The following is a 17,699-nucleotide window of genomic DNA, read 5'->3' on the forward strand; positions in this document are numbered from 1 at the left end:
TTATATCGCCATATATTCTCCATAAATTACATTGAATAAAGGGCTAATAGCAAAAGAAATACACAAATTTTTAGTTAATTCATGTTTCTACCACAAACTCTAAATGCGGTAAAAAAAAATACACCGAATTTTATTTTGCACTAGTAAATTTTCCATAAAATTCAATTTCGGAAAAATTTAATCCTACGTGGTGCACCGGGATGTCTATGTCATCTAACCATCTGTTCCCTTAAATGTCGTATTTTACAGGACGAACTTCTTATAATGGTGTAAAAAATACACAAACTTTATTTTGCCAGAAAATACACAAACTTTATTTTGCCAGAAAAATTAATCCTAAGTTAAAACTTAGTGTATTTTTTCATTACATTTGAAGTTTATAGTTGGATTGACCAAAAATTGGCGTATTTTTTTGGTTATTAGCCCTTAAATAAATTGCCAAACTTGATCAGATTTCAAGGATATATGGTTTTATTTATTTGTTTATTAATGAGCAACATACCCAATAAATATATAATACAAATGAGTTTCTAAGGATTGACAAGGTCAAGCATGACAAACGCAATTAAAATGGAAAAAAAGAAGAATGAATGATATAACAATTGTAATAACAAAAAAATAATAATAACAATAATAGTAATATGAATATGGCCTTGGTATGCATATTAATCTTATAAAAAACACTACTAGAAAAATTGCTTCTCACTACACTTTTTTTATCACACTTTATAAAAAGTGTCAGCATAGATATACTATCTACACACTAGCTTTTCACTGCACTTTATAATATATTGTTACTGCACTTCAACATAAAAAGTGTCATCATAGATGTACTATCTACACACTACCTCTTACTACAGGTACCCGGTGTTGCACTTCATCAAGTGCCATTATAGATGAAGTGTCAGCACAGTAATTTTCTAGTGACAATTTTAAGTGTCATTACAAGCCAATTTTCTAGTAGTGAAAACCGTGTTATTTTTATGGTCTGCAAAAGCCGACCTTGATTCCTAGAAAATTAACCCACCATTAGTTTAATCCATGTTAAAAAATAACATACTACTAATATTTTAAAATTAATTTCTATGTTTGAACAAGTTGATCAATAGAACCGCCAGCATGGTCACAAATACAAACTCTCCAATCTTTAAATGGCAAATCTTGATTAGCTTCTTTGCATATACGTGCACATTCAGCTTCATCACATTTTACTATAACTGTCACGCAATCTCCAACAATTGAACCATACACTAAAATCACCAAAAATATTGCACTTATTTGCAAAGAAAAACGCGCCATTGATGCTCTTGAACTAGTATGATTTCATGTTCCCTATTTATATTCTAGTTTACATATCAATCGCCATTAATTTTCTTGTATATATTTAATTTAGAGATCAATCGCCATTAATTTTCTACTATATATTTAATTGAACTAACGTTATATATTACCTGAGTTGCGTTATATTGCTAAATTTTTTAAGTTACTAACTCTGCTAACTCATCAATGCAGATTTTAAATACACTGCGTTGATGAGTTAGCAGAGTTAGCAATTAATCATACTCTCTATATTACCTTATCTAAAAAGCCATTTATAATTCAACTAACGTTACATATTACCATATGTGAAAAGCCATTTAAGTTAACTAACGTTATATTTTACCTTATGTTGACATACATCAATACATCATATAGCAGTTAGACTCGCATGTTAATTTCTATCTTATGTTTTTATACAAAATCATCATCGACAAATTTAATCAAACGTGATAATTAATTAAAAAAAACAATTTAAATTATTTTTTTTCATACAACTCATTTTTGAGTGGAAATAATAGGTCAGTTTACAATATGTCATGATAGTTAATTAAAAATCGATATAATTAAAAAGATTTGGATTGAATTGATAAGTTGAAAAATTGGGATATGATTGATATGAATATTAAAAGGTTAAAATTAAATTTAATATATTTTAAAAAGATCTCACAACCATGTTCTCACATATTCACATATCATTCACCAACGAATCATCCACAACCTCACACATACACATACATAAACGCATATTCATATACTTTCTCATGCAAAACATCAATCCCAACCGATTAATTTTTAGATCTATGATTTCTACACTCACTATATGCATGAGGGAATCAATAAACATGGGTTCAATGGAAAGGATGAGAAAGAGAATTCAAATATACCTTTCTTGTTCAAAAACAATTGGTAGGAATGATAATTGATGCGATTCTTCGATGAATCTTGAATTTCCAACTCCAAATTGATGCAAGAACAAAGGATTGGTGAAGGATTTTTGGAGAGGATGAAGAGAGGGAGGGAGGCGTGTGATTGGTGGCTAGGGTTAGTGTTTTAGTTATTTAAGGTTTAGGTTAAACTCCCACACTAAATTAGAATAATTAAATTGTGGGAGAATAAAATAGAAGTAAATTCTCACAATTAAAAAAAATAAAGTAGGCGTGTAATGGAGGGAGAGGATTTTCGAAAATTGCTATTTAATTAGCAAGGAGTTGATTTGGTATTTACTTGGAGAGAAATATATTCACAAATTAGGCAACAAGATAATGAGTATTTCATACACAAGGTAACAAGATAATTTAAAATCTCCAAGTATAGCACAAGGGAGGGGGGAGGGGGGGCGTGTACTATGAAAGCATGGAAGGGAACAATATTTAAATCCTCAATTAAATGGGAATATGATTTAAATTTGAAGACTCCTACAAAATAGGTAACAAATAAATTTATTCCACAAGGGAAAAAAAGAAGGCATATGGGGCGTGTGATAAGGAGAGAATTAAAAGGAAAATATTAACATCCCCGATGAATTTGGCATATGAATTAATTTGGTATTTATTTGAATAGAAGAGATTCCACAAAATAGGAAACAAATATAAATTTCTCTACAACAAGGGAGGGCCGAAAATTTGGGTTATATTCCCACAAGGAAATAATTCAAATCTTAATTTAATTAGGGTGAGGAAACAAAATGTGGCAAGATTTAATTGGATTTAAATTAAATGAAAGGAATCAACAAGACACCAATTAAATCAAAAATAATTCATCCTCTTAATTAAATAGGGGATTTTTTCGAAATCTCTCAAGAATAGGCTCAGGGTTCGAATTACATGTAGCACAAATTAGGGATAATTTGATTTGGATTTAATTTGGATAAATATCCCAAAACAATTAATTAAATTCAAGAAAGAGAATATAATTTCCAATAATTGAAGGGGCCGAAAATTACCACTAAAATAGCTAGAACAATATGCATGATCTCATTTAATTATTTCCCCACTTTGGAAAAAAAATGACACTTTATTCCATATCACTCACTACAATTTATTTCACATAATCAACTCAATCACATAGGAACAAATAAATTCCATAAAAGAAAAATTTCCACTCACATCCATATTAAAACAAAAGTCGCAGAAATTTTTGGGATGCTACAGTTAGCCTGGAGAGGTTTGCAGCCCACTATTTTCGAGAGATAGAATTGTATCAGCTCTACGTCGGTTGGATCAAATCGCCAACAGATTGACTTCTCTCTCCACAGCTGAAATCTCTCTCCAAACAATGGCCATCTTAATTCAGTTTATAAGTGAGATACATGAAATGTTAAAAATTTAGCCACTATTTATAGAGCTCAATGCCACTATGAGTTGATTTCCGTTGGGATGATATGTGAGTGTATCATTAATTACCACTTACTACTACTTTATATTTCATACATTCATAATAAATCTACAAACAGGATCCTGTCATGTGTTAGGAGTCTTGTGTGAAGACTTCAGATTTGACTTAAACTAATGTATTTTTGGAATTTTTACGAATGCAAGTGTTTCTGATTAAGGGCTTGTTTCGTTAGTTGCAGAATGCATGAACTCACACCTTTTCTTATTTGCATGGGGGTTTAGTATTCCGTCGTTGAGTTAATCCTATTCTGCTTACATTTTAATTGTTCAAGGTAAGTGGGCGAGTAACGATCGCATTCAATCCTCACATCACCATGGATGCCATATTTGTATCAATAAAGAATGTATCGCATTGTGGGTAATGAATACAAAACCTGTTTGTTAGCATATTCAACAAATACCATGATATATCAAACAATGCAAAACCCTTTTCAAACTCCTAGTTTTGTAACCAAACACCCAACAATACTTTCCATAGTGGTAAAAAAAATACTAATATCAGTTTCATGTAATTCACATGTCATCTAACCAAACTAGCCCTAACTAAACTAAAATGACTTTAAGTGCTAATAGAACAAAGGATAAATCAGTAACTTTGGCATTGAAATAAAATATATGCCCTCCTTGGTATGACGAAATGGAATAAGAAGAGAATGAAATGGAGATATATAGTAATGTGACAATTTTATTCCATTCTTGTGTTTAATAAGCGCAAGGAATACAAAGTGAATGATATTGATATTCCTTAATTGATTTCATTCCTATACTTGGTACCAACAAATAATATAGAAATGGAATGAAATAATAAACAATTAATCAGTGTGTGTGAGCAGTATGTTAGTTTGCGCAGTGAGTGTGTTCAGTGTGTGGGTGCGCGCAGTGTGTGTGTGCAGTGTGGGCAATATGTGTGTCTGTGTGCAGTGTGTGCGCATGAAATGGAAGTAGGAATACCATTATATTCACTCATTCCATTCCATCATACCGAGCATGTGTGCTTGGTAAGGTTAAAAGGATATGGCAATATTAACTCAAAATCACGAGATTTAATTTTGTGGGCAACTTTAATTTCAACTTTATATAATAAGCAAAGAATATGTAAAATATGCATTCAATTTCATAAACACCTTCTACAAAATTATAACCTAGTCTCAACATAACTTTTTGGAGCGAAAGACAAAATAAACAGGTCACCGTAAGTTATATTCACAATCTTACACTCTTCATTCTCGCCTTTCGGTTGAGGTCTTTGTGCCGCATCCCTTTTCCCTCTTTAGTCTATTATAGTATTTCTGTCTACAACATGCAGTCATGTTTTAACTCTCTCTCCAAACAATGGCCATCTTTATTCAGTACTATTTAAGTAAAAAAAAACAGTGTACTCGGTGAATGTAAAAGTTTTTATAGGGTTTGTTATTATTTTCACTGAACTTTGTTAATTATAGTAATAGCAAGCAATTCATATTGTATTAAAGCAAATGAGATAATTATTGATGGACTAACAAAAATGACAAATTGAGACAATTACTGCGGACAGAGGTGTAGTAGAATTCTCTAGAATAATGTAGTCAAATATCTAAATACTGAAGAATAATTTTCATTAGTTAAAATTATGAAAAAATTGAAATTTAAAAGTGGTTTGGACAATCTTATCATTTATCTAAAATCAAGAAAATAAGTAGTGTACTCGGTGGAAAGTAGAGCCCTTTAATGTAGGGATAGGGTTTGTTATTATTGTCAACACAAAACTTTGTTCATTATAGAAACTGAAACAAAGAAATAATATTGTACTAGAATTAATGTCAAACACAAATTTAAGAAGAAAATTAATAAAATAAATTAAAAAGTAAATGAAAAAATGTTAATATATATAGTACCTCATGATTGTTGAGCAAAGGCAAACGGTAGAGCTCCATTCTCCAATTTATAATCATGGAGTTGGGAGAGAAAAAGGCAGAATGGATCTTGAAGGCGATAACGTTTCTATTCTCGTCCAAGATTTCCTCTTCTCTTCCATGAGTTCTCCACGATCCAACATTTCCTTCTCCGACAAGTTTCATGTTGTCGACAAATTTTAGTTTCATGTAATTCACATATCATCAAACAAAACTAGCCGCCCTAACTAAACTAAAATGACTGTAAGTGCTAATAGAACAAAGGATAAATCGGTAACTTTGGCATTGAAGTAAAATATTTAGGCCCTCCTTGGTATGACGAGATGGAATAAGAAGAGAATGAAATGAAGATGAGAATGAAATGAAGATGGTAATGTGACAATTTCATTCCATTCTTGTGTTTGGTAAGCGCAAGGAATACAAAGAATGAATTTGATATTCATTAATTCATTTCATTCCTATACTTGGTAACACAAGTAATATAGAAATGTAATGAAATAATAAACAATTAATCAGTGTGTGTAGTTTGTTAGTGTGCGCAGTATGTGTATGTGTGTGCGCATGAAATGGAAGTAGGAATACCATTCTATTCCCTCATACCAAGCATGTGTGCTTGGTAAGGTTAAAAGAATATGACAATATTAACTCAAAATCGCGAGATTTAATTTTAAGGGCAACTTTATATTCACAATCTTACACTCTTCATTCTCGCCTTTCGGTCGAGGTCTTTGTGCCGCATCCCTTTTTCCTCTTTATTATGTTATAGTATTTCTATCTACAACATGTAGTCATGTTTTAACTCTCTCTCCAAACAATGGCCATCTTTATTAAGTTTGTAGTGAGATACATGAAATGTTCGAAATTCAGCCACTATTTATAGAAGTCAATGTCGTGTGGTTATTACTATGAGTTGTTAACCGTTGGGATAGTTTGGGATGCTTTATATGATATGTGAGTGTATCATTAATTACTACTTAATGAGTGGTTGAGCAACGATCGTATTCAATCCTCACATCACCATGGATGCCATATTTGTATCAATAAAGAATGTATCGCCTTGTGGGTAATAAATATGATACATGTTTGTTGCTGTGAGGAGATTGACTATGACTATTGGCACACTCATCAACTGAATGCGCTCATTCAAATCGCAGGAATGAGTCAACAATGTAATTAAAGGAAGCGACAAAGATTTGGGTTGTAAGGGGACATATGAATCAATAAAATTTGTTGGGGGCTATATTACTAGTATGTAATTTTGGACTAGCATATCTAACTAATACCATGATATATCAAACAATGCAAAATCCTTTTCAGACTAGTACTAACTTTGTAACCAAACACCCAAATTCCTTGATTGATTTCATTAATAAGTGTGTGTGCGCGCAGTATGTGACTGTGTGTGTGTGCAGTTTGTGTGTATATGTGTGTGTGCACGCACACACAGTGTTGTAAATGTGTGTGTGTAGTGTGTGCGCATGCACTGTGTGTGTGCATGTGTGTCTGTCCACCAAAATTAGTCTCTATCTATCTCATTTTCCGCTTATAATATTACAATAAATAATGAAAAACTTTCATTTGTTAAATTTTATGAACAAATTGAATTTTAGAGTTGGTTTGGAGAATCTTATCATTTATGTAAAATCAAGAAAATAAAAGTGTACTCGGTGAAAGTAAAACCCTTTAATTTAGGGATAGGGTTTGTTATTATCAACACTAACCTTTGTTCACTATAGTAACAACTCCTCAGTAGACTAGAAACATTGTTGTATACTAAACTGAAACAAAGAATTAATATTGTCAACCCTTTAACATTCTTCTGCTCCTCCGATCCTTGCCACCACCCACTCTTCTCTACCAGAAGCCAGGAAACAACATTAAGAAGAAAATAAAAAAACTATATTATTAATTAAATGAATTATATCAAACAATGCAAAATCCTTTTCAAACTCTTCGTTTTGTAACCAAACACCCAACAATACTTTCCATAGTCATAAAAATTTGAGTTTCATGTAATTCACATATCATCTAACCAAACTAGCCCTATCTAAACTAAAATGACATTAAATGCTAATAAAACAAAGGATAAATCGGTAACTTTGGCATTGAAGTAAAATATTTAGGCCCTCCTCGGTATGACGAAATGGAATAAGAAGAGAATGAAATGAAGATGGAAAAAAATGAAGATAGTAATGTGACAATTTCATTCCATTCTTGTGTATGGTAAGTGCAAGGAATACAAGTGAATGAAATTGATATTCCTTAATTGATTTCATTCCTGTACTTGGTAACTACAAATAATATAGAAATGGAATGAAATAATAAACAATTAATCAGTGTAATCAGTGTGTGTGCAGTATGTTAGTGAGCGCAATGTGTGTTCAGTATGTGCGTGTGTGTGTGCGCGCAAACAATGTGTGTGTAGTGTGGGCAATATGTGTGTCTGTGTGCAGTGTGCAATGTTTTAAAAACCGGACCGGTAAGCGAACCGGCGACGTTACTGGTTCACGGTTCAACCAGTCCAACCGGTCGAACCACCGGTCTAACCGTTTTACTGTTGCAAATATATATAAAAATATATTAAATTAAGTAAATGATTTACAATTAATAATCTATCACAAAATATTAAACCTTATAGATAATTAGTAATGTACAAATATAAATAATATTAAAATTTAGTAAATATATTCAGATATATATATTTAATATTAGTTAGTCTAGATAAAAATTTTAATATTTCATGTATTAAAATAGATAAATGTTTATATTAATTTAAGAAAATTTATTTCATAAAATAATATATAATTAAATACGAATTAAGTACTTATTAATTAGTTTAGATAAGATTATTCATTAATGTCAATAGCTAGGGTATATAAATTAAGTATGTAATATAAAAAATTTATTTATAGTAAATAATGAATCTTATATGGTACTAATAATAAAATAGGTGGTAAGTAGAGCATCATCAAAATATAAAGGATGATAATTATATATATTATAATTAACAATTATATTAAAGAATAATAAAATTAAAATGAATTATTAGTTTTTGTAGATAAAATTAATGGTTAATGTATAAAAATATTTAATGTTCAAATTATTCAATGAGTCCATGTGGTGGAGTGGTAGAGGTCTTCTTCACTAGAAGAGAGGTCATGAGTTCAACCTCTACCAACAACAAATTTTTAAAAATTTTGAAAAAAAAATAGAAAACCGGTTTTCGGTTCACGGTCCAACCGGTCCGACCGGCCGGTTCCACTGGTTCACGGCGGTTCAATGCAGTGGTGGTCATACCAAGCATGTGTGCTTGGTAAGGTTAAAAGGATACAACAATATTAACTCAAAATCACAAGATTTAATTTTGCGGGCAACTTTAATTTCAACTTCATATAATACGCAAAGAATATGTAGAATATGCATTCAATTTCGTAAACAACATCTACAAAATTAAAACCCAGTCTCAGCATAAGTTTTTGGATCGAAAGACAAAATAAACAGGTCTCCGTAATTTGTATTCACAATCTTACACTCTTCATCCTCGCCTTTCTTTCGGTCGAGGTCTTTGTGCCGCATCCCTTTTTCATATTTAGTCTATTATAGTATTTCTATCTACAACTATATCACACATGTCAGTTCTCACCAACTTAACTCAACTTTATGTTAAATTACATTTACTCTCGACGACATTACACAGCGATGCTTCCTCGAAATTTATGTGTAGGTAACTAATACACATGATGATGCGATAACAACACATGATTTAAATTGACATATCCATATGAATGGCTTGCAATAAAGAACCAGAGTGGAATTGAAATTTAAGTTGGCAGTTCAACCAAACTAGAGTACTACTCAATCCAATCTACAAAACTGCATCCATACATGTCACTTGCAAATATGAACTAAACAGCTACAGAAAGCAATTTTTTCGGTACTAAACAAAAATTACCTGAAACTGAGCTGTTGTTGTCAATGCAGGAGTTGATCTGCAATCCGATCGAGGAAAGGAAGCAATACAGTGCCGTCTCTGAGCCGGCTGTGATGAAGCGGCCAGGAGAGGCGACGAAACCTGCGGGACTTGGACGCTAAAAGAAGACATTGATTAATATTATTGTTGCTTCAGCAACAAAAGTAAGCGATGAATCAACGTAGAAGGAAGGAATGTAATTGCAATCGTAGATGTGAATCCGGTGGAAAATATGGAAGAATTAGGTAGGCAGAAGTAGGCGATAGGAATGAAGTGCGACTAGAAGAAGAAACGATGTGTGTGTGTGTGTCTGTGTGTGTGTGAGAGAGAGAGAAGGCGATGCGGTCGAGGGGCAAAGGCGTCGTTTGCATGTGGCCGATTTTCCCTCCAAAAGGCCGATTCATTGTGGTGGTTTAACCAATCAACATTTTCGGCCCATTTAATAATCATAAAATATAGTTATATTTTCTCATTTTAGATTATCCATTAAAATTAGTTCCATCTATTTATAATAAAAAAATCTAATAAAGTGAATTTCATTTTTCAATAATATTTCTATAATCACTTTTTCTCTGTCTCCCGTTATTTACCAGTTTGCATAGGAGATGCAGTAGTTTGAGTGTTGTACATGAATATGCATTTTCCTCCGTGCTATTTTGAAGTGGTAACGGTGCAACAACAGCCCCAAATTTTCTTGCTATATGAGAACACGTAAATATTTACGCTTAATGTAAAAAATAATTATACTTGTAACTACTGAGACCAAAAATAATTCTCATATTATATCAGTAGTCAAGTCTCTTCCAGAAGAATGGAAATGTATTTCCAATAACAAAAAAAAGATTGCATTTTATTGATTATATAAAAGAAATTGCAGCCAAATGATGAACTGCTGAAAAATAACCTACTATATTCTATTTTAGGAGTATAATTTATGTGAAAATAATGTTCAGTCTTCTACACATTACAGTGTATGATTTCCTTGCTTGCCATTTCATCCTCTTTGTTGTGTTTACTTCCTCGAGCATCCATATGAGCTCATTTGCTTCAAGCACTCGTTTTTCAATTTATTGCATCTGAGTATTGCTACAGACCACAGAGATGAATTCATACTTGACCAAATGTAGGTACTGCATGTGTTGTTTTGCCTATACACGATCAGAGAGAGCTAATTGTGAAAAATGCAACCAAAAAGTGTATTAACATGAATGTGGATGTGGTTTACTAACCTTACCTCTCCTTAATATGGTTTAAAAACCAGCAAAGGATCGCGACTCTTTTCCAAATAATCACTTCAGACAGTTCCGGAAGAATCGAACTCCCTGTCCCCAAAATTATCGTGATCAAATATACAACTTGAGGAGATACAACAACTCAAACAAGCACTAAAATAGGCATAATAGAGTACCTGCAGTGCAAAAACAATGTCTGCTCCGTCAACATTTAATGTCACTCTTCTTAGCTTATCCTCTCTTGATTGTCCAAGTTTAAGAATTCCCTGAAATTTCAAATGTTTTATTCCCATGAGATTAAGAACATATGAAATATTCAGACATGGCCATGTAGAAAGCTGTGTTTGCATGGTCATGAATAATATGATTGTATTTTACCTGGTCGTCTAGCACCCTGCACATACTTGAGAGCTCCAAAATGCCAACTGGAGGGATCATAGTCGATTTACAAACATCCACGTAATATTTATTCAACTGCAGCAGTATAATGAGTGGCATTTAATCCCAACGTTAGAAAGATTTATAGTGGTACTGAGATTTGGTGGAAGCATACCTCTCCGAGGGTTGTGCCCTTCTTTCCTTCTCGAAAAAGCTTCACAGCTGAGCAGAGGATGATCTGGGGAAATAGCTCTCATTAAAAAAGCATATGAATATACGTAGTATAAGAAAAGTATAAATTGTTAAGATTGATGAGTAGTAACATTTTATCAAATTCTTTAACTACATAATGTATGCCATCATAAAAGGATCCCAGCATGTTGCAAATTTATCCCACCTGTTGATGTTGGGGCAGTGATATAATTGTGTCTACTACTGGCGATTTATACACCTTTGATAATGCAGCAGCAACATGATGTATTCTCACCTGCAAAAGTCCCCAAGCATTTAAAAGACATAATCGAAATCTTCAAAGTGCATATAACATGAAGAGAGGTTTCACAACAGATGTCAAAACGCCAAGTTTCATAACAGAACATTGCGGGTAGAACAGTAGAATTAGAAGACTAAGTAGATAATAATGTTTCTCATGGTACTTACTTGATTAGACGTCATATTGTTTGCAGCAGGCTTTTGTTGATCTTCAGTCCCATCTACTGATGATAACATAGACTCGCCTATTAGCATTTCAATCGCACTCCTGAAAAAACACATTGAACAGCTCTTGTTATTGCGGTTCAATGCGGACATAAGCAGCATACGGTCTTAATAGTAACTTAAATCCATTTTCCTGAGGGACCTAAAATTATGGCATCTCTCTGTAACTGCTATGGTTTAGAGTCAGGTGAACCCAACATAAAAAAAATGGCTATGCAAACATAAGTGTAAAAATACCAACCTGCACACTGCAAGAGCCTTTCTCATATCTCCAGATGCTGCAGCAACTTTCTGCAGAAACAGAAAAACATCATTGAGAATATTAATAAGACATGTCAAATTGACCCCTATTAGCACCCGTAAGGAGCAATGAATTTGAAGAGAGAGACTTAAAAGAGAACCACTGTTTTAATGTTCCAAAGGAAAAGAAATTGAGCTCACCCTGGCACAGAGTTCCAGTGCTTGTGGCTGGAAAACAGTATAGGGAAGTGCCTGTCAAAATTGCAGTTATGTTAGACTGACATGATATTTATCCAAGAAAAACAAATTCTACATTATACAATCTCAGAGAATACATCTTTAGATGCACTGCTGATGAGATAAAGTTAAAACGTTCTTTGCCATTTTATTTAACCTTCCATCTATTCTATTTTTTAGATATTTAAAGTTAGGGTATGCCAAGAACTGATTAGTAGAATAAAGTAAACAAGAGCCTTCAATTAACTTGATCTCAGTAGGTCAACTATTGTTATAGACTTGCCTTCAGAATTCAAAGCATGTTACTTCTGTATGTACATCCAGTAATGTATTGGTAAAAGCTGGAAAATTAAAGGCTTACCTTCAGTCTTTCTTGAAGAATATTGATGATCTGATCCTTGGAGTAGGCACAAAAGGTTATGACCATAGGTTTACCTAGAAACATATAATACATCAACCAAAAGCCAAGAATCCACATGTAAGATAAATCAGACATGAAAAGTTATAAGAATTGAATATGCGAGAAACCTAATACAGGATATATATATAATACTGCAGAAAACCTTTTAGATTGCATTTGGAACAAAGGGTTAATGATCAATTTTAAATCATGGTGGTTGTTTCTCTAGTACATTAGAAATCCACCAGTGACCAGTTTCATTTTGAATATTTCTTCTGACAGATTTGGATGGAGTGGAAGTACATTTGAATTCTAGGTGGATTTCAAACACACAATATATTCATTTGAAATCCTTAAATTTCAAACTCAGCAAGACTGAGACAACTTTACAAAATTACAAGGAAAGAAAACAACTAATTTGTCCAAGAATAGTTTACGAATCAGAAAAGCCATTCAAGCACAAGGAGAACATATTTGTAATACAATCTGTGAGCTTTTCCAGTAGATCCTTATAATTAGATGTATGACTAGAACCTCCAAATGTGGAGAAAATTATTTCCTCCGAGTTTGGGAATAAAAAAATGGATGCAGCCAAAATGAATGTAATTAGCAGATTACCAGAAATGAGCTGGTTCATATCAAGCACTCACAATTTAAGGATTGTAGTTTTGGGATAAACATGTCTGCCAAGTCAATAGCATTAGCAACCCCTGCACACATAAGTTAATGAGATTAAAACCAACTCTCAGAGTGGATGACCTTAGAACATCAAGCTTTTACGGTCTGCTTAACATACCTAGCAAAATACACCTGGAGAAAGGCATAGTTGTTAGCATGAAAAGATCATGAAGCACAGATCGGTCTTTGGTAATCAAGTAATCCAGCTCATCAGCTACAACTAATCTGTAACCATAATTGACGTATTGAGTGAGTTAAAAAACACAACAGAATTCGGAGAACTTGAATGACCTTCCTATTAATTCCAACTAAAGATTTACAGAACCAAGAAATAAGTTGTAGTATAATAATGGGAACTATCACGCCTAAGGAACAAGAAAATTAGCACATGACACTCACATCATCTTCATGCCAGGTGAATGTTGAGAATACAATTTCTGAAGCTGATGCAAAGATGATGTAGAAGGACTAGGTTTCTTCCCATAATGAGTTTGCCCAAGAATCTATAAGAGTAAGGTATTAATACTCTGGGACCTTGGTTTGAAATCACACATACATAGCATCAACATACCTTGCTGAAAATCTCACTCATGTTTGCAAGAGTAGTGCAATTGATGGACAATACATCTGGAGGCTGTACACCTTCCTGTTCCCACATAAAAGAGAACACATGTGACTATTAACGAGATGAAATCACTGGATAGTAGGAGAAGCATAGTGTTGACCACAAACAGAACATGTCATGTACTTAAGCTCAAATTCACTAATCAAGATCAAAGAAAAAAAATCTGAGGGGTTCCTGATTCATGAAATTTTTTAATTTGAAAATCACATTTAATTTCAGCCTAGACTAGCAGCCCAAAATTCAGATAGCCAATGGAAATGGGCAACTTATAACAAATTGAATATCATGCTATCCAAATTTAATGTGACTAAGAAAAACCAATTATAGATGCAGCATGGATGAGTACCTTGTTTGCCCAATCCACAAGCATCACTTTTACTTTTTCCATCGACAAAGTCTTCCCAGTTCCCGGGCACCCACAGACATACAGACTTCCAGCCTTCTCTTCCTTAACGCATTTACTGCAGAAATCCAAGATCTGGTTCTTCTCATTTTCACGGCATACAACATTCGGTGGGGCAGTTGATAGATGCAATGCCTCATTAACAGCTCTCAGCTGCGTCTCCTCTGCTAGCAAATATTTAACCATGTAAGAACTAACCAATCCGAAACAGATCAGACTTACTCATACCTAAAACAACCGTGTACATACTAATAATTAAAACTGTTAGGGAAATTTACTAAATGTGAACAATTGGATATCCTGAAAGGTGTGAAACACTTTCAGATCAAATCAATTTGATGGTTCTACCAATATTTGATCGGATACAATTCGGGTTTGTAGAAGATTCGTATGTTGATTTTTCCGATCATACTTTGAACCAGAAAATGATCAATAACAAGAGGCTGAAAATGAAACGTTGCGTCTCTTCGTTTTCATAACTGTTTTTAACATTTTTTGGCGGGTTTCGAAAATTGCAAATTAGTCCTTCAATTATCGGAAATTATATTTCCGGATGAATTTTCTGTACAGCTCGACCCCAGCTAGGGGCTGCCGCCCCTTGGACCCCGCTACTTGGTGGCGCTGCCCCCGAACCCTTGTCTAATCATAATGAATTCAAACAAGCGTGCACTCCGTACTTCCAAACTTATATGATGTCTCATTATGATAATATTGATCAATCAAGTTAATCCAATTACACTAAAATAACCAATAAACACTAACCTCTTGGATCCCAAGTCTGTCTCTCAACAAAATCCTCCGATAATTGCTTCTTCTCAGGCGATCCACTCAAATTCAATGATGATTTCAGGCATTTTCTGATTACCTGTCGTAATCGGTGAAAATCCAAAGTAAAATTTCAGAAATACTAACAACAATATATCACACTCTCCATCAAATTACAAAATCTAGATAACTGAAAAATAACACCGAGATTTATGGAGTGAGAGAGCTCACTTCAATCTTGGGAGAGCTATTAGGGCTGCCTTCTTTGCACAATCGAGGAGATTTCCGCAGCGGCGATGCGATTGCGGCATCCGGATCGGATCTAAGGCGGCTTTTCCTAGGAGTAACGGCAACTCTGGTCTCTGAGGTCGGATCTGAGGATGGAGAATGACGGCGAGCTGAGAAGGCCGGCATGTCTGTACCGGGATTGGAAACGGAAGCTGTGTAAATGGAGAAAGGTTGGAGAAATTGAGAGTGCAGCTGTTCGATTGAGAGCGAGAAGCTAGAATTATATTGGAGTTTACAAATACTTAATGCGGCGGGAAATGAATGGCGGGAAGGCATTTGAGTTGCGGGGCGGGAATCAGGTCCGGTCCGGTCCGACCCGAGTATAAATTTCTATATTAGACTTGTACATATATAAAATTATACTACTACTACTTTTTTTTCATTTATCTAAATCTTCAATCAAAATGCATATAACATGTATTTTCAAACATTATTATTATTATTATTTTAACTTTTTTATCATCATCAAGAAAACTATTGAGTAGTATTAAGATTGATGCGTTTATTTTAGAAACTGATTTTAGTAAAATTATATTTAATAATTAAGTAAAATTAAAATATGTATAAAGTAGGAGAGACCGTCAAAATAAGGGATAAAATAGAGTAATAGGATAACGAAATCTATTGTCATAAAAAACGACTCAAGTAACTTATGAGATAGACTAAATTTACGAATCAAGCAAGTTGAGAAGTATAAATATTAAGGATGTTAGTCTCTAAAATCACAAACTTGACCAAATTTTAGTATTTTCTATAAACTTTAAAGTTGATCGCAAAAATCACGAACTTATAATTTATACGTAAATTTTTAACGAAATTAATTTTTTACCTAACTCATGATAAATTTACTACTCTCTATGTCCCAGTTAAGATGACTATTTTTTTTACTTATTTTGAAATAATAATAATAATAAATAGTTAAAATATAGATAAATTAAAGCAAGAGAGATAATAACGTAGAAGAGACTCTCCTCTATATTATAGTCCATATTACTTTACTTTCTCACCATTTTAATTATTTATTATCATTTTCTCGAAACATTTGCTAAAAAAATGGATCATCTTAACTGGGACGACGGGAAGGGGGGAGTACAATTTATAAGTTTGTGATTTTTAGATCAAATCTTTTAAGTTAATAAAAATACTCTATCAAATTATACAAAATTTTGTGATTTTATAATCCAATTAACTAAACTAAGTTTTTTATTTAAAATATTTGCTACACAAACTAAATGCCTATTTAGCAGATAATATTAATTAGATGAATGAATATGATTACTTAGAATTTAGAATATTACAGTCAGATGTAAAATATTTGATTGCACATATTTGACGACATTTTGAAAAAAAAAACTAATTTAGTGGGATATTCACGGTAAAGGTTCAAGATTTTTGCAACTAATTTTAAAATTTATTGGAAATGCCTAGTCTATTCCAAAATACTCTCTATGTTCCCAAGAAAAAAATGACCCATTTTTAAGGCCATCCACAACGTTGTCTCTATACCGTCTCTTAAACCGTCTCTTAACTACTATTTGAGGGCCCCACTGTCCTTTTTTCCTCCATCTCTTAACTAAGAGACGGAACCTGCAACGCTCCGTCTCTTAACCGTCTCTATACCGTCTCTTAATTACTATTCATTCAATTTAATTTATAAATTTTTTTTAAAACCCAATTCAATTTAAACAAACACACTTTATTAAAATTAAAACAACATTACAAATTAACATTAAAAAAACGAAGACATAATTAAAATTCTAAAAAAATAAAAATGACATAATTTAATCTTCTCCGCCAAAATTTTCCCAAATGTGCTCAATTAGATCCTCTTGGAGTTGGGTGTGGGCGCTAGAGTCGCGTGTCCTTGCCCGAATAGTCAACCGTTCTTGTATAGATGGATGCGCTCCACTTCGCGGCGGACTACTTGCGGTTGAGCTTCCGGGGGATTCGGGGTCGAACCAATTTCCGGCATCGGGTCCTTCGTCTCGGACAATCATGTTGTGCAAGATTATGCACGTATACATGATGTCGACCATGCTCTCCATGAACCACGAACGCGCCGGGGCTTTGATGATGTTGACGCGCGCTTGGAGAACCCCGAACGCCCTCTCCACATCCTTGCGCGCAGCCTCCTGCTTCTGCGCAAAAAGAGTCTGCTTTG

The 17,699-nt window shown here is 33.4% G+C and overlaps 1 protein-coding gene across 2 annotated transcripts; it reads right to left on the reverse strand.

Annotated features, from left to right (window-relative positions):
- Positions 1–10,345: 10,345 nt before the first annotated feature.
- LOC121746985 (cell division control protein 6 homolog B-like) lies at positions 10,346–15,724 on the reverse strand. 2 transcript variants are annotated; one of them, XM_042140958.1, is made up of 17 exons: positions 15,482–15,724; positions 15,248–15,350; positions 14,429–14,649; positions 14,029–14,103; positions 13,857–13,960; positions 13,576–13,682; positions 13,430–13,489; positions 12,741–12,814; positions 12,344–12,394; positions 12,144–12,193; positions 11,846–11,945; positions 11,583–11,672; positions 11,361–11,423; positions 11,186–11,281; positions 10,984–11,073; positions 10,805–10,897; positions 10,346–10,723 (listed from the first exon to the last, which is right to left on the reverse strand). In XM_042140958.1, exons 1-16 carry the CDS (start codon positions 15,662–15,664, stop codon positions 10,865–10,867), a joined length of 1,500 nt encoding a protein of 499 aa, XP_041996892.1. In that variant the 5' UTR covers positions 15,665–15,724; the 3' UTR covers positions 10,346–10,723; positions 10,805–10,864. The 2 variants fall into 2 exon arrangements, with proteins under 2 accessions (XP_041996892.1, XP_041996890.1); XM_042140956.1 differs by having other exon boundaries at positions 14,429–14,652.
- Between the last annotated feature and the right edge of the window lie 1,975 nt (positions 15,725–17,699).

The sequence above is a fragment of the Salvia splendens genome, chromosome 9 (genome assembly GCF_004379255.2).
Source record: "Salvia splendens isolate huo1 chromosome 9, SspV2, whole genome shotgun sequence".
NCBI classification, from domain to species: domain Eukaryota; kingdom Viridiplantae; phylum Streptophyta; class Magnoliopsida; order Lamiales; family Lamiaceae; genus Salvia; species Salvia splendens.